Raw genomic sequence first — 12765 nt, 5'->3', positions numbered from 1 at the left:
AGGGAGCTCTTGCTGAGGGCGCTGCTGTCGTTGGTACTCTGCACGGCTCCCGCCCGGCGCTCGCGGCTCCGCGGGCCCATGGCCAGAAGGCGCTCAAGAGCCCCGGCCTGTCACGGTGCTGAGCTGCTCTTCCGTTCTACTTACCCACCCGGCGGACTTCCGTACGGAAACACCACCCCTCCTCCGGGACTCCTCTTCCGCAGACCAGTTGCGTCACTTCCGGGAAGAGCGCGCCTCGCTGAGGAGAATTGAGGCGGGCGTAGCTTGCGCTAAAATTCCACGGGTTGCCTTCTTTGATTCCCTGGGGCTGCTGTTTCGCGGGAAGACTGTCCGCTACGGCTTATTGTGGACACGTAAACTGTCAGGGAAGCTCAGATTGTCACTTCTGCAAGCTTTTCCGTGTGAAGGGAAAATTTTTAATCTAAATTCTCATAGTTGACTCACCTGTTGACAGAAATCTGTAAGAGGTGAGTCTGTGGGGACTGACAGCCAGAACTTGGACGGGAAGATCTGCACCGGACGCTGGTGGGCAAGTAGAGGAAGGGGTCGGTCCTTGGATGCTAACTGCTAGTGCTAATTTATTTAATGCTTTAAAGGTGACAAAGAGAGATCCCACTTAAGTCTGAGAAGAAGTCAGTGAGGTCTGGTGCAAAATGAACAGGCCTTTACAGAGGTTGTGTTTCACCCAATAAATTTTTCCCCGCAGATACACATACTATTGATGGTCTTGTATTCCTGGCTCTGTGCTAAGCTGCCAGTAAGTAAATTACTCAGCCCCAGATTCTCAGCTATAAAATGACATTCCCCTCTACTTTCAAAATTCTGTGATTCTAGGGTCGTAAGGGAATCACAGAGGCGAGGTGATTATTCCCTCATGATACAGTCTGAATCTTTTTTTTTTAAAATTTAAATATATTTTTATTGATTTCAGAGAGGAAGGGAGAGGAAGAGAGAGAAACATCAATGATGAGAGAGAATCACCGATTGGCTGCCTCCTGCGCGCCCCCCACTGGAGATCGAGCCCGCAACCTGGGCATGTGCCCTTGACTGGAATTGAACCCAGGACCTTTGAGTCTGCAGACCAACGCTCTAGAGCAGTGATGGCGAACCTTTTGAGCTCAGCGTGTCAGCATTTTGAAAAACCCTAACTTAACTCTGGTGCCGTGTCACATATAGAAATTTTTTGATATTTGCAACCATAGTAAAACAAAGATGTATATTTTTGATATTTATTTTATATATTTAAATGCCATTTAACAAAGAAAAATCAACCAAAAAATGAGTTCGCGTGTCACCTCTGACACGCGTGTCATAGGTTCGCCATCACTGCTCTATACACTGAGCCAAACCGGCTAGGGCATGGTCTGAATCTTGTTGGGGGTTTAAAATAGTAACCAAGTTTCTGAGTTGGGTGTTCAGGCATCATCACCAGTAGAAAACTGCCTCCAGAGATATTTAAGGAGACTTGTAATTTATTCATTGGGATTTGGTGACTGACTCGGGCTGAGATGGAGAAGAAAATCAAGATGACTAAAGGTGTGGTTACCTGGAAGCAATATAGCATAATGATTAAAAGTATGAGTTTTGGCCCTGGCCGGTGTGACTCGGTGGATAGAGATTGGGCATTGCGAACTGCAAGTTCTCAGGTTCAGGGCACGTGCCTGGGGTGCGAGCTCCATCCCCAGTAGGGGGCGTGCAGAAGACATACAATCAGTGATTCTCTGTCACCATTGGTGTTTCTATCTCTCCCTCTCACTTCCTCTCTGAAATATATTATATAAAATGAGTTTTGAAGTTCTACCAATTCGAGTTTGAATACTGGGACTCAAAAGTTTGAGTCAGGATAAAGTTTTGTTAATTGAAAAGTTTCCTTTAGCTTTAGTGTTTAAGAGCTATCAATAACTTTAGGGAGAGCAATTTCTGTGCAGCAATCAGAGCAGGATCCATGTGATAGTGAATGGGAAATAAGTAAATGGAGGCAGCCAGTCTAAATTACACTTTCAAGGAAATTAGCTCAGAAGGAGAGACAGGGCGGTAAAGAGGAATGTAGAATAAAAGACAGTTTGGGTGTTGTTGTTTTTAGGTGGAAGCAAATACTATATTTGCATGTTGGTTCCCTGAGTGCAGATAGCCAGTGGGGGGTCGGGGAGAGAGGTTGGAGGAACAGAAAAGTGAGAATAACTAGTGGTGTAATGAATTAGAATAGATGGGAAGGAATGGAATTCTGGGCACAAATTAGTCTGCGAATCAAGAGAATGATATTGCCCTGACCGGTTTGGCTCAGTGGATAGAGCCTCGACCTGCAGACTGAAGGGTCCCAGGTTCCATTCTGGTCAAGGGCATGTACCTTGGTTGTGGGCACATCCCCAGTAGGGAGTGTGCAGGAGGCAGCTGATCGATGTTTCTCTCTCATTGATGTTTCTAACTCTCTATCCCTCTCCCTTCCTCTCTGTAAAAAAATCAATAAAATATATATATATATTTTAAAAAAAGAATGGATCTTTTTTCCTCTGGCTTCTGAGGGAAGAAATGGTGTAGATGAAGATAAGTTTTAGGTGTGGGGAGGGGAGACAGAAAGAGGAAATTCATGCTTGATGGCTTCTGTTGTCTCTGTGAAGCTGGTGTGAAGCAGTTGGGTCTACTTGAGTTTGGAATTGCCTTTGAAGGGAATAGGAAAAGAACTCCCCTAAACTTGCTGGACCTTGGGATCCTCATCTCTAAAATGAGGGGACTAAGTCTGCTTTGTGAATTGTCTTAAGGTTGATTGAGGAACAAATGGGGGTGGGGGGAAGAGTTATAGAACTTTAAAAAAAATACAGAGAACTATGGAAATAATATTTTATTGACAAGTTAGTAAAATGTACATGATATGTTAGAAATATTTTTATTTCTTTTTTTAAAAAATATATTTTATTGATTTTTTTACAGAGAGGAAGGGAGAGGGATAGAGAGTTGGAAACATCGATGAAAGAGAAACATCGATCAGCTGCCTCCTGCACACCCTCTACTGGGGATATGTCTGCAACCAAGGTACATGCCCCTGACCGGAATCGACCTGGGACCCTTCAGTCCGCAGGCTGACACTCTATCCACTGAGCCAAACCAGCTAGGGCAAATATTTTTTATTTCTAACAAAAAAGAGCAGAAATCAAAAGTGATTCAAGAAGAAAGAGAATAGGGAAAAATTTGTGATTTGGGTATCTTACGATTGTTTTCTGGTTATTATTATTTTTTTAAATATATTTTATTGATTTTTCACAGAGAGGAAGGGAGAGAGAGATAGAGAGTTAGAAACATCGATGAGAGAGAAACATCGACCAGCTGCCTCCTGCACATCTCCTACTGGGGATGTGCCCGCAACCCAGGTACATGCCCTTGACCGGAATCGAACCCGGGACCTTTCAGTCCGAAGGCCGACACTCTATCCACTGAGCCAAACCGGTTTCGGCTGGTTATTATTTTTTAATCTGTTTATTCTTATGTAAAATGGAAGTAATAATACCTCATGGGTTGTTGTGAAGATTAAGAAAAATAACCATCTAAGACACTTAGCACAGTGCCTGGTTCATAGTAAGTGCTTAATAAAAAGTAACAAATAGTTTTATTAATCTGAGGTCCCCTACGTCCCCTCTACTCATGAAAAAAAGTACTCTGGGAGACAGGAGACTTGGTTCTGGTCCTTCCCTAACTTGATAAACTGTTAGTACAAATGTAGAAAGGTCTTATCTCAGTGTGTTGCCTTTCAGCTTCTCACTCTCATTCCAGCTTCTGGCTCATGCAAAATCCAGCCCAGGGCCCCAGCTGGTGTGGCTCAGTGGTTGAGTATCAACCCATGCACCAAGAGATCATGGGATCCATTCCAGGTCAGGGCACATGGGGTGGTTTCAGGTTCAGTAGGGAGCCTGCAGGAGGCAGCCAATTGATGTTTCTATTCCTCTCTCTCTTTCCCTTCCTCTCTCTCTGAAAAAATAAATAAATAAATAAAATCCAGCCCAGGAAAGTTGAATTTGGTGGGGAATGGTATTGTTGATAGAAGTATCTTAGGCAAGGATCAGTGAAACAATTTTTTCAAATGTGCTTGTTTTGTGTTTCACATAGGTTACACTGGAGGCCCAGTGTACAAAATTCGTGCACTAGTAGGGTCCCTAGCAGCTGCTGGCTGCTGTCCTGGGCCTCCCTCCCTTCCCCCAGCTGGCCCCACCCTCTGGTTAAGCTCCCAGACTAATTCCTGGTGGAGGGGACAATTTGCATACTACACTTTTATTATATAGGATTGTAGCCAGTGGGGCAGTACAATTACTCACAACTATTTAAAAGTTAATCTGGAGAATGGTTTGAATGTGGCACACAATAAGGTCAGGATCCTAGAGTAGGTTATTATCAGCCTGCTATATAAAATGTCTTCAGTGCTTTTTTAGACTGTTGTCAAACCAGGAAAGTTCTTTCTCACAATTCATAATAATGAAGCTATTTTGCAATATTAAAAAAATAATTTAGTTACTTCATAAACAGTTCTTTTAAATAAATAATTTGTTAAGTATTCTAAATGTTAATTTATTAAAATTAAGTAAACTTATTACAATTATTGAAATTTTTAATTTATTAAAATTATTTCAAAAAGTAATCAAGTTTTATATGCTTGTTGTAAAACCTCAAAATTGCACAAAACTATATAAGGTAAGTAAAGTAAAATTCTCTCCCCTGACCTTTGCCACCTCCAACCCACAATCTAGTGGTAACAGTTTTCTGTGTGCCCTTTCATATGTGTTTTAGGAATAAAGATATAAATAAGAGAGAGAATGTGTGTGAGTGTATACGTACATACATGCTTTATTCATAAATGTCATCTTTCTAAACCATGTATTTTGTAACTTACTTTTTGGAAGTAACACTATGTCATAGAAATCTTTTCATATAGTCATAGATATTCAGTTGAGTGGATATGTATAATTAATTTAGTCAGTACCTACTGATGGACATTTAGGTTGTTTCCAATTTTTGCTATTATAAATAATACTATAAGAAATGTATTTGTACATATCCTATAAGATTTAAGATAAATTCTTAACAATAGAATTATTGGATAAAAATGTGTTGTGTGTGTGTGTGTGTGTGTGTGTGTTGATACATATAGCCAATTTGGTTTCCAAAAAGATCATACCAAGTTCTGCTCACACCAGAACTTTTACTTAGAACTTCACCAGTATTAGGTATTATTCTTCTGAGATTCACAATATTTTTTTCTGGGTAATTTTACAAGTTAAGTCTTTCATGAACTTTAAAAATCAATTTCTAAGGAATACTTTTGAGAATATTTTTATTAACATTACTTTATAAGTCAATTTATGACAAATTGACTTTACCTATGTAAGATAAGTATGTTTTCCCATTTTAACGACATATATTATGTCCCTTATTAAACATATTGATTAAATAGTCCATTTTTAAAAATTTGTTACTATTTATTAAGCACTTACTATATGGTAATTCATTGAAATGCCACTTTTAACTCATGCTGAGTTGGCCTTACTGTGGGTTTCTAAAGCTCTGTCTAGTCCTGTACAATCTATATTCTTTATTGTCCATTTTAATATCTTGGTAACTATTTACCCCTCTCAGTATCAATTTAGAGATTTGTAATGTGGTAAAAAATGTTTATTTTGCAAGGTTATTGGTGAGATTAAATATTATATTATTAAAAGTGCTTATCTGGTAGGCTCTTAAGGAAACTGCTATTATTATCAACGTCGTCATTATTAATACGTGAGAACCCAGAGAGTCAAGGTGACTACTTTGAAAATCACTAAATTTCATTTGGAATTTTATCTTAATGTACTAGTGGCCTGGTGCACGAAATTCATGCGTGGGTACAGTCCCTAGGCCTGGCCTGCGATTAGGGCCATCTTCCCCAGCTGCCTGCAGCCGGCTCCACACCCCGCCGCCAGCCACCCCGATTCCCCATTCACCATCGGGCAATCAGAGCCTGACAGCCAGGGGAAGGGACCGAGAGGTCAGCCATTCCCACCTGCTTGCCAGCCCCACCCCCGCCATGGTTGCCCTGAATGTGTGGGGCGACTGGCGGGGTAGGGGCCTTGGCCTGAGCCACTTGCATCCCCCACCACCCACCCCTGGTTCCCCATTCACCATTGGGCGAGCGGAATCTGCTGGCCGGGGAAAGGAACCGAGAGGTAGTCAGTGCACCTCATAGTGACTGGTCGAGCGGTCGTTCTGGTCCTTCTGCCATTAGGGTCAATTTGCATATTACCCTTTTATTATATAGGATAAGCCACCTTCAGCAGTGAAGGACAAATTAGGATTTATTACCTGTAATGTGCTAGGTTCTAGCCATAGTCCTTGTCCTTAGAAGCTTATAGTCTAGTGAGGAAGACAAGTAAATCAGTGATTGAGATACAGTGTGATAAAGCACTGAGTGAAAGGTAGTCACTGGAGTCTATGGGAGCATACAAGAAGGGAATTTAAGTTACTATTTCAGTCTTCACAGCTACTCTGCACTTTTATCCCTTTTTTACAAATAAGGAAACTGAAGCTGTGAGGTTAACTGACTACTAAACTGTGAAAACTAGTAAAAGGACTAACCAAGTCCAATGAAGCCAACACCTCTGCTCTTTATATATTTTAAACAATTCAAAATATAAACTTTTTTTTTACCCAAAATAAGCTTTCTGAATTTCTAGTTTTAGAAGTAGTTTTATAGAAAATGCTAATAAGTAAGGAATACATCCTACTGAATTGCAGATCGTAATCCACTTCTTACTTTTTCTTATTTCTAGTTCACATTGTTAGCTCATTAGCTTTGGAGGGGCTTTTTGTCTTTTGAAGAATAAATTCGCAAAAGTCCTATTTCTTTGCTTTTATGTCAACATCTGAAAATGTTCACATTTGTTTCAATAGGTGAAGCTAAACCCTGAGCAACATTTCAGCTAATTTTATAAAAATGTGTGGAAATAAAGCAATCTGAAGGAAATTTAAGACCACAAAATTTACTGACTGAACTACATGGTATTGTACATACCAATAAGAGTGTTTGGAGAAAGACCTTTTTATTCTGCTAAGTCATGATGGAAGCAGAAGACCAGCAGCAATGGAAGAGAACCTTTTTCTCAGAACTACCTAAAGTGGTGAGAATTCAACCAGAGAATTCTAGAGTGGTTGCTAATTATAATGACTCTGTGTTATTTCTTTTTACACAAAAAAAGTGAGTTTTACTGTTATAATTTATAAACTTTAAAAGTTATATAGCTAAATCTAATAGGCAATTTGCCTACTATAGACTGCAAACATCAAGTACATGGTATGATGCTATGAATCTAGTGGATAGTTAATACGTTTTTACTGATTGTATTCTTTTGTTTTAGGAACTTCATGCCCACTTGAATGGATCAATTAGTTGTAATACCATGAAGAAATTAATAGCTAAGAAACCAGATCTCAAAATCCATGATCAAATGACTATGATCGATAAAGGAAAGAAAAGAACTTTAGAAGAGTGAGTTTGAGGAGATTGTGGACACATTCCTTTTTTTCTCTATCACTATTTTGAGATTGTAAATAGTATGTAAGAATTCAGATTTTAATAGTCAAAGTAATAGGGTAGCCATCTGGTATGGAGAGTATAACTTGTCATACAGCATTTTTCCAGCTGTCCGACTGTTGACAATATTTTTAATGATTTATGTTGTTTGTGAAGTTGTACTATACTGAATATTCTTTAGACTGGAAAGTATAGGCTTACTGACTTTTCTCCTATTTGCTCCTACCAATGGGGGATGGTGGGAGTGGTGGTGGAGAAGGGAAACTAGTATTTTCCACTTAAAAATATCAGTAATGTTTTCTTTTCAGTCATTGGTCTTTTTAGATCAATGTAATTTTCAAAAAACCTATTCTGTAGTTCTTTATAAATATACAGGGTGTCCTAAAAACACGTATACACACTTTGACAGCTGATAGCTCAATTGATGTTTCTTTCTTTTCAGCCAGACTAAGCTTTGAACAAAGGAAGCTCATCCTAAAATGCTACTGGAAGTTTGAAAACGCAGTTGAAGTACAAACACTGCCTTTATAATATTTCAAAGTATGATTTTTTTCATACTTTAATTTTCATTACTTTTTAGATTTAACTATTTTGAAATAATAGATGAAGCCAGACTAAGCTTTGAACAAAGAAAATTTATCCACTAAACTTTTTTTATGGGGATACATAAAAGATAAAGTTTATGGTACAAAAAATTGAGGGTGCACAAATACCAAACAATATTATTCTTGATGTTTGCGATTCCATTCCTTCGAGTTATCAGCAGTGCCTGGACCAGAACGGTCATCAGTTTGAAAACAGATGTTGACAAAAAAAATTACTCATTTCTGTAGATTCTTTTAAATTTTGAAAATGCACTGTATGTTAATAAACACTTTATAATCATTCACACTGTGTATACATTTTTTGGGATACCCTATATAATTACTAAAATCTACTAATTTAATTGCTTACTGAATTTGTCTTGAGCTTTTGATGACTAGAGTATCTTAAAACTTTTTATTCATGTTATAGATGTTTCCAGATGTTTCAGATTATTCATCAGCTTACTACTAGCCCTGAAGATATTTTAATGGTAAGAAATGATGGTCTTGTTTTTCATAATATTTGACCATAGATAGAAAGGTTTTATCCCTATTGCTTGGAAGATTTTTCACTGCCTGGGTGGATGTTCTAGAGAGTGAAGAAGTTCAAGAAGTGCCTAGAAATTGAATTATTAATTCCTAGCGAAATTGTACCTTTCCTCTGGGAATGTAGGACTAAAGAACACCTCTGTGTTCTCTTAACTGAAGCTCCAGGATACTGATAGTTTCCATGATATGGAAGACTCGTTTCTGTATCATTGATCTGACTAGGATGGCATTTAAAAAGTCCTCTTTGCTCAGCTCATGTGGCTCAGTGGTTCAGCATCGACCTATGAACTAGGAAGTCATGGTTCAATTCCCAGTTAGGGCACATGCCTGGGTTGCAGGCTCAATCCCCAGTGTGGGCACAGTGCGCAGGAGGCAGCCAGTCAATGATTCTCTCTCATCATTGATGTTTCTAATTCCTCTCTCCTTCTCTGAAATCAATAAAAATATATTTAAAAGAATAAAAATAAAAATGTCCTTTTTGTAAATGAAGAGAAACAAAATCCTGTCAGTGTTCTTAATCATTCAGCCTTTAGATATCATTTACCCTGGTCATTTAGAAAAAATGCAAAGTAAGAAGTATAACCTGTGTTTCTGGAGAACTAACGTTTGACTGATCAAGAAAGAATTTTCCTCCTTGGCCAAGTTTGATCCTCACAATAAACACTAAATTAATCACCTTTTGGAGGAGAGTTGAATCTAAAACTTTAGTTCAACAAAAGTTGACTGAATGCCCATCATGTTCCAGTACTAGAGACTGGGGGATATAAAGACAGATTGACATGGTCCCTGCCCTTGAAGAATTTATAGTCAGGGCTGAATCTGGCAGACACAGCTGTGGACCCCAAGGAAGTATTCTTGGGCGTGGGGTAGGGATGATTCCACAGGCCTCACTGTGGCCTAGATAAATCTTCCTTTGCTCTCACGCTATACTTGCCAGCAACCTTCTATTATTCATTTGATTTCACAGGTATCTCACCACCAAGATGAGGGTACCCTGGATAGTAGATATGATCACTTCAGCCACTGAGAAGAACTGCCACTTCATACTCATTGTTAGTGCACACATTAACAAATAGGCTTCTGCATTAGTCTCCTGGGAGCTGGGGTAGAGTGACTTGGGATCTCTGGGCCTGGAGCAATGATAAGATGCAAGTTCCTCAACCTACAGAGATGAGGCCCACAATAGCAGCAATGTGGAGCTCCTAGAGAAGCAGTGCCACTGGGTCTAGTATGCAGAGGCTGCAGGCTCATGCTCGGTGGTGGAGGAAGCAGTGTCTCTCTTGGTGTAGGGGTGTCATGTGATTTTTGAATGCTGGTGTGTATAGTCTCTGAGGCTGATTCTCTAGACCTCCATTACATTTATATTATAATAAATTTATTGTTGGCTTTAATTTAAAAAAAGAAAAAGATGAGACTCAGACCTTGGATTGCAGTGAATCCACTAAGGTAGTTCCTTTCCCCTGTTAGGCACTATCTGTACAACCAGTCAATCCCTGTTCCTTTGCCTTTTGCCGGCTCATGTACACATAGTCAAAGCAGGTTAGGATTAGGATATTGCCCCAGCTGGGTGGCTCAGTTGGTTGGAGCATTGTCCTGTATACCAAAAAGGTTGTGGGTTTGATTCCTGGTCAGGGCACATATGTAGATTGCAGATCCGATCCTGGTCAGGATGCGTATGGGAGGCAACCGATTGATGTTTCTCTCTCACATATATGTTTCGCGTGCTCTCTCTTCTCTCTTTTTCCTCTCTCTCTCCCCCTTCCTTTCTCTAAAATCAATAAATATATCCTCCAGTGAGGATTTAAAAAAAAGATTAGGGCACCAACTGTAAGGACTAACTAGGGCACGTTGTCACAGTATCCCTATCCTGGTCCTTTTTCTATTAGATTTGGTATTTTTTTAGGATTGATGGCAGAGATGGAAACATGCCTTTAAATATCATTTACCCTGGTCATTTAGTAATTTTTGGATTGTTGAGATTTGTGCTAAATTAGGTACAGTTTGACTCATATTTATCACTCACTTTCTTTGCCTAAGAAGAGTTTTCCTATATATTTCTGGGGGAAATTTAACCCTGCCTAAAGAATTTTATGAAAAATACAACGTATTCCTAAATATCTTGAATAAGAATCTTAAGCCATGACTTTAAATTGTACATCATTAATGTCTAATCATATTAGCTGTTCATTTCCATATGTTTCTATCTAGTACTACACACTCATAGATGGTTTTAACTGGATTTAGTTTTGCCTTCTCTGTTTTATCAAACTGCTGTTATGAACACAAGGAAATAGAAAAATTGTTAAAATGGTTAAAAGGAGAGAAAAGAAACAAAAAGTGTGAATGATGTACAGATTTGGATTTAATGTGGAAATGAGGGGTGATGGGAGATAATGGAAATTTTACAGTTCCGTCATGGTCTCCATCAGGGGTGTGGCAAGGCAGGTACTATTCTTAACCACATGGAGGATTTCCAACATGTTTCCCAAATCAACTGTAATGAATGATATGAAGCTGTAGCATTTGGCACTTTCATTGGGACCCTTACACCAACATTATCAATATTACGTTCATTGCTTTTATTATCAGGTCACAAAAGACGTCATTAAAGAATTTGCAGATGATGGTGTCAAGTACCTGGAACTAAGGAGCACACCCAGAGGAGACAGTGCTACAGGTAGAATTTAATTATTTCTCAGCCAATGTAATCTTTTCTGTGTGCTTTGGTCATTCATGTGTTTACAAGTTGAGAATATGAAGCACTTACTTTTACTCTATTGTAAAAGTAGAATCAACATTCCAAATGTTATGATGTACATTTATGATGCACATTATTAATGAGTAAGTTATTATTTAAAAAAAATAACTCAGGTATTATCTGTTTAAGGGGAATAAGAAGGCCTGCAAAAATGTCATTTGTTTTTCTTTTTTTTTTTTCAGAGAGGAAGTGGGATGGGGAGAGAGAGAGAAACATCAATGATGAGAGAGAATCATTGATCGGCTGCCTCCTGCACGTTCCCTACTGGGGATAGAGCCCACAACCTGGGCATGTGCCCTTTACCGGAATCGAATTGACCGGACCATTCAGTCTGCAGGCTGACACTCTATCCACTGAGCAAAACCGGCTAGGGCTCATTTGTTTTTCTTGCTTGTTTTTCTCACTCTGAGAAAAGGACATTTGCTTCTTCTAGTTGCATTGTCTTAAACAGGCTAATTCTTGCTGCCTGCATCAAGAGCACTTGTGAAACAATGTCACTGAGTAGATGCAGAATCATGTTTTGTAACAATCACTGAAATGAGGTTATTCATTCACTTCTCAGGGACTAATAGTGTCTTTGGCCAGGAGCAAGCTGTGATGTGGTAAAACCCCTCTGGATGGAGATGCGCAGATCTGGATGTGGTCTGGAGAAAATTCCATAAGAGTAACATCAGGAGATATTATGTAGTATCTTTGGGTCCCTCTTAGCATTTTGTGATCCTACCAGGTCATCTTGCACCCTGACATGTATAGCCCAGTCACCATTCAGGGGGTAAAATTTTTTCAACTACATATAGTAAAGTAAGTGTTGACAACTGGAGCAAGCAGAAGAGACTTATCTTGCATTTTTTAACTGCAGAATCAGTTCTAAGTTATTCTGGTGAGGGTAGTGAGAGAAAAGGATAGAAAAAACCTACCAATTATTAGAGCTAAGTTGCTCTTTGAATGAAGATTCAAAAGAGAGGTTTTAACCTAAGTATGTAATAATAGGGGAATTGTTAAATGAAGATTAATGGAATGGTAGGCAACAATAAAAATAGTTTAAAATACACTTTAATGACTGGAGATATGCTCAGAAGATAGTGTTAAATGACTGAACAGAATACATATTTACTTAGTAGCATCCCATCTATTCAGAATCTATATATATAAAAAGCCAGCGACCAGAACGCCGTAACAACCAGAACGACCGGTTGCTATGACGCCCACTGCAGCCAGCGAACTGGCCCAATCAGGGGGTGGGGCTGGCCAGCCAACCTCCCACAGCCCCTCCCTCCCCGCCCCTGATCAGCCTCTCCCTCCAGATCGAGGGAAGGGCAGCC

General features: G+C 39.3%; 2 protein-coding genes across 4 annotated transcripts in view; one reads left to right on the top strand and one right to left on the bottom strand.

Moving 5' to 3' along the window:
* Positions 1 to 99, bottom strand: part of LCMT2 (leucine carboxyl methyltransferase 2) — a 3196-nt gene extending 3097 nt beyond the window's left edge. Inside the window, exon 1 of the mRNA XM_014548732.1 lies at positions 8 to 99. Within this exon, the coding sequence (XP_014404218.1) occupies positions 8 to 80 (73 nt within the window). The 5' untranslated portion in view covers positions 81 to 99. The remainder of the gene's footprint in view (positions 1 to 7) is intronic.
* A 4-nt stretch (positions 100 to 103) lies between these two features.
* The window catches only part of ADAL (adenosine deaminase-like), a 24989-nt gene continuing 12327 nt past the window's right edge, over positions 104 to 12765 (top strand). For 2 of the 3 annotated variants that reach the window (XM_014548764.1, XM_005877564.2), the window contains exons 1-5: positions 104 to 467; positions 6913 to 7139; positions 7377 to 7507; positions 8567 to 8627; positions 11275 to 11362. In XM_014548764.1, the coding sequence (XP_014404250.1) occupies positions 7077 to 7139; positions 7377 to 7507; positions 8567 to 8627; positions 11275 to 11362 (343 nt within the window). In that variant the 5' untranslated portion in view covers positions 104 to 467; positions 6913 to 7076. Of the gene's footprint in view, positions 468 to 6912; positions 7217 to 7376; positions 7508 to 8566; positions 8628 to 11274; positions 11363 to 12765 lie in introns of those variants that run through there. The other variant, XM_014548765.1, reaches the window with a different exon arrangement.

This window comes from Myotis brandtii, unplaced genomic scaffold, assembly GCF_000412655.1.
Source record: "Myotis brandtii unplaced genomic scaffold, ASM41265v1 scaffold521, whole genome shotgun sequence".
In the NCBI taxonomy this organism is placed as follows: Eukaryota; Metazoa; Chordata; class Mammalia; order Chiroptera; family Vespertilionidae; genus Myotis; species Myotis brandtii.
The sequence above is the reverse complement of the archived record's forward strand: the minus strand, read 5'-3'. Positions and strand labels throughout refer to the sequence as shown.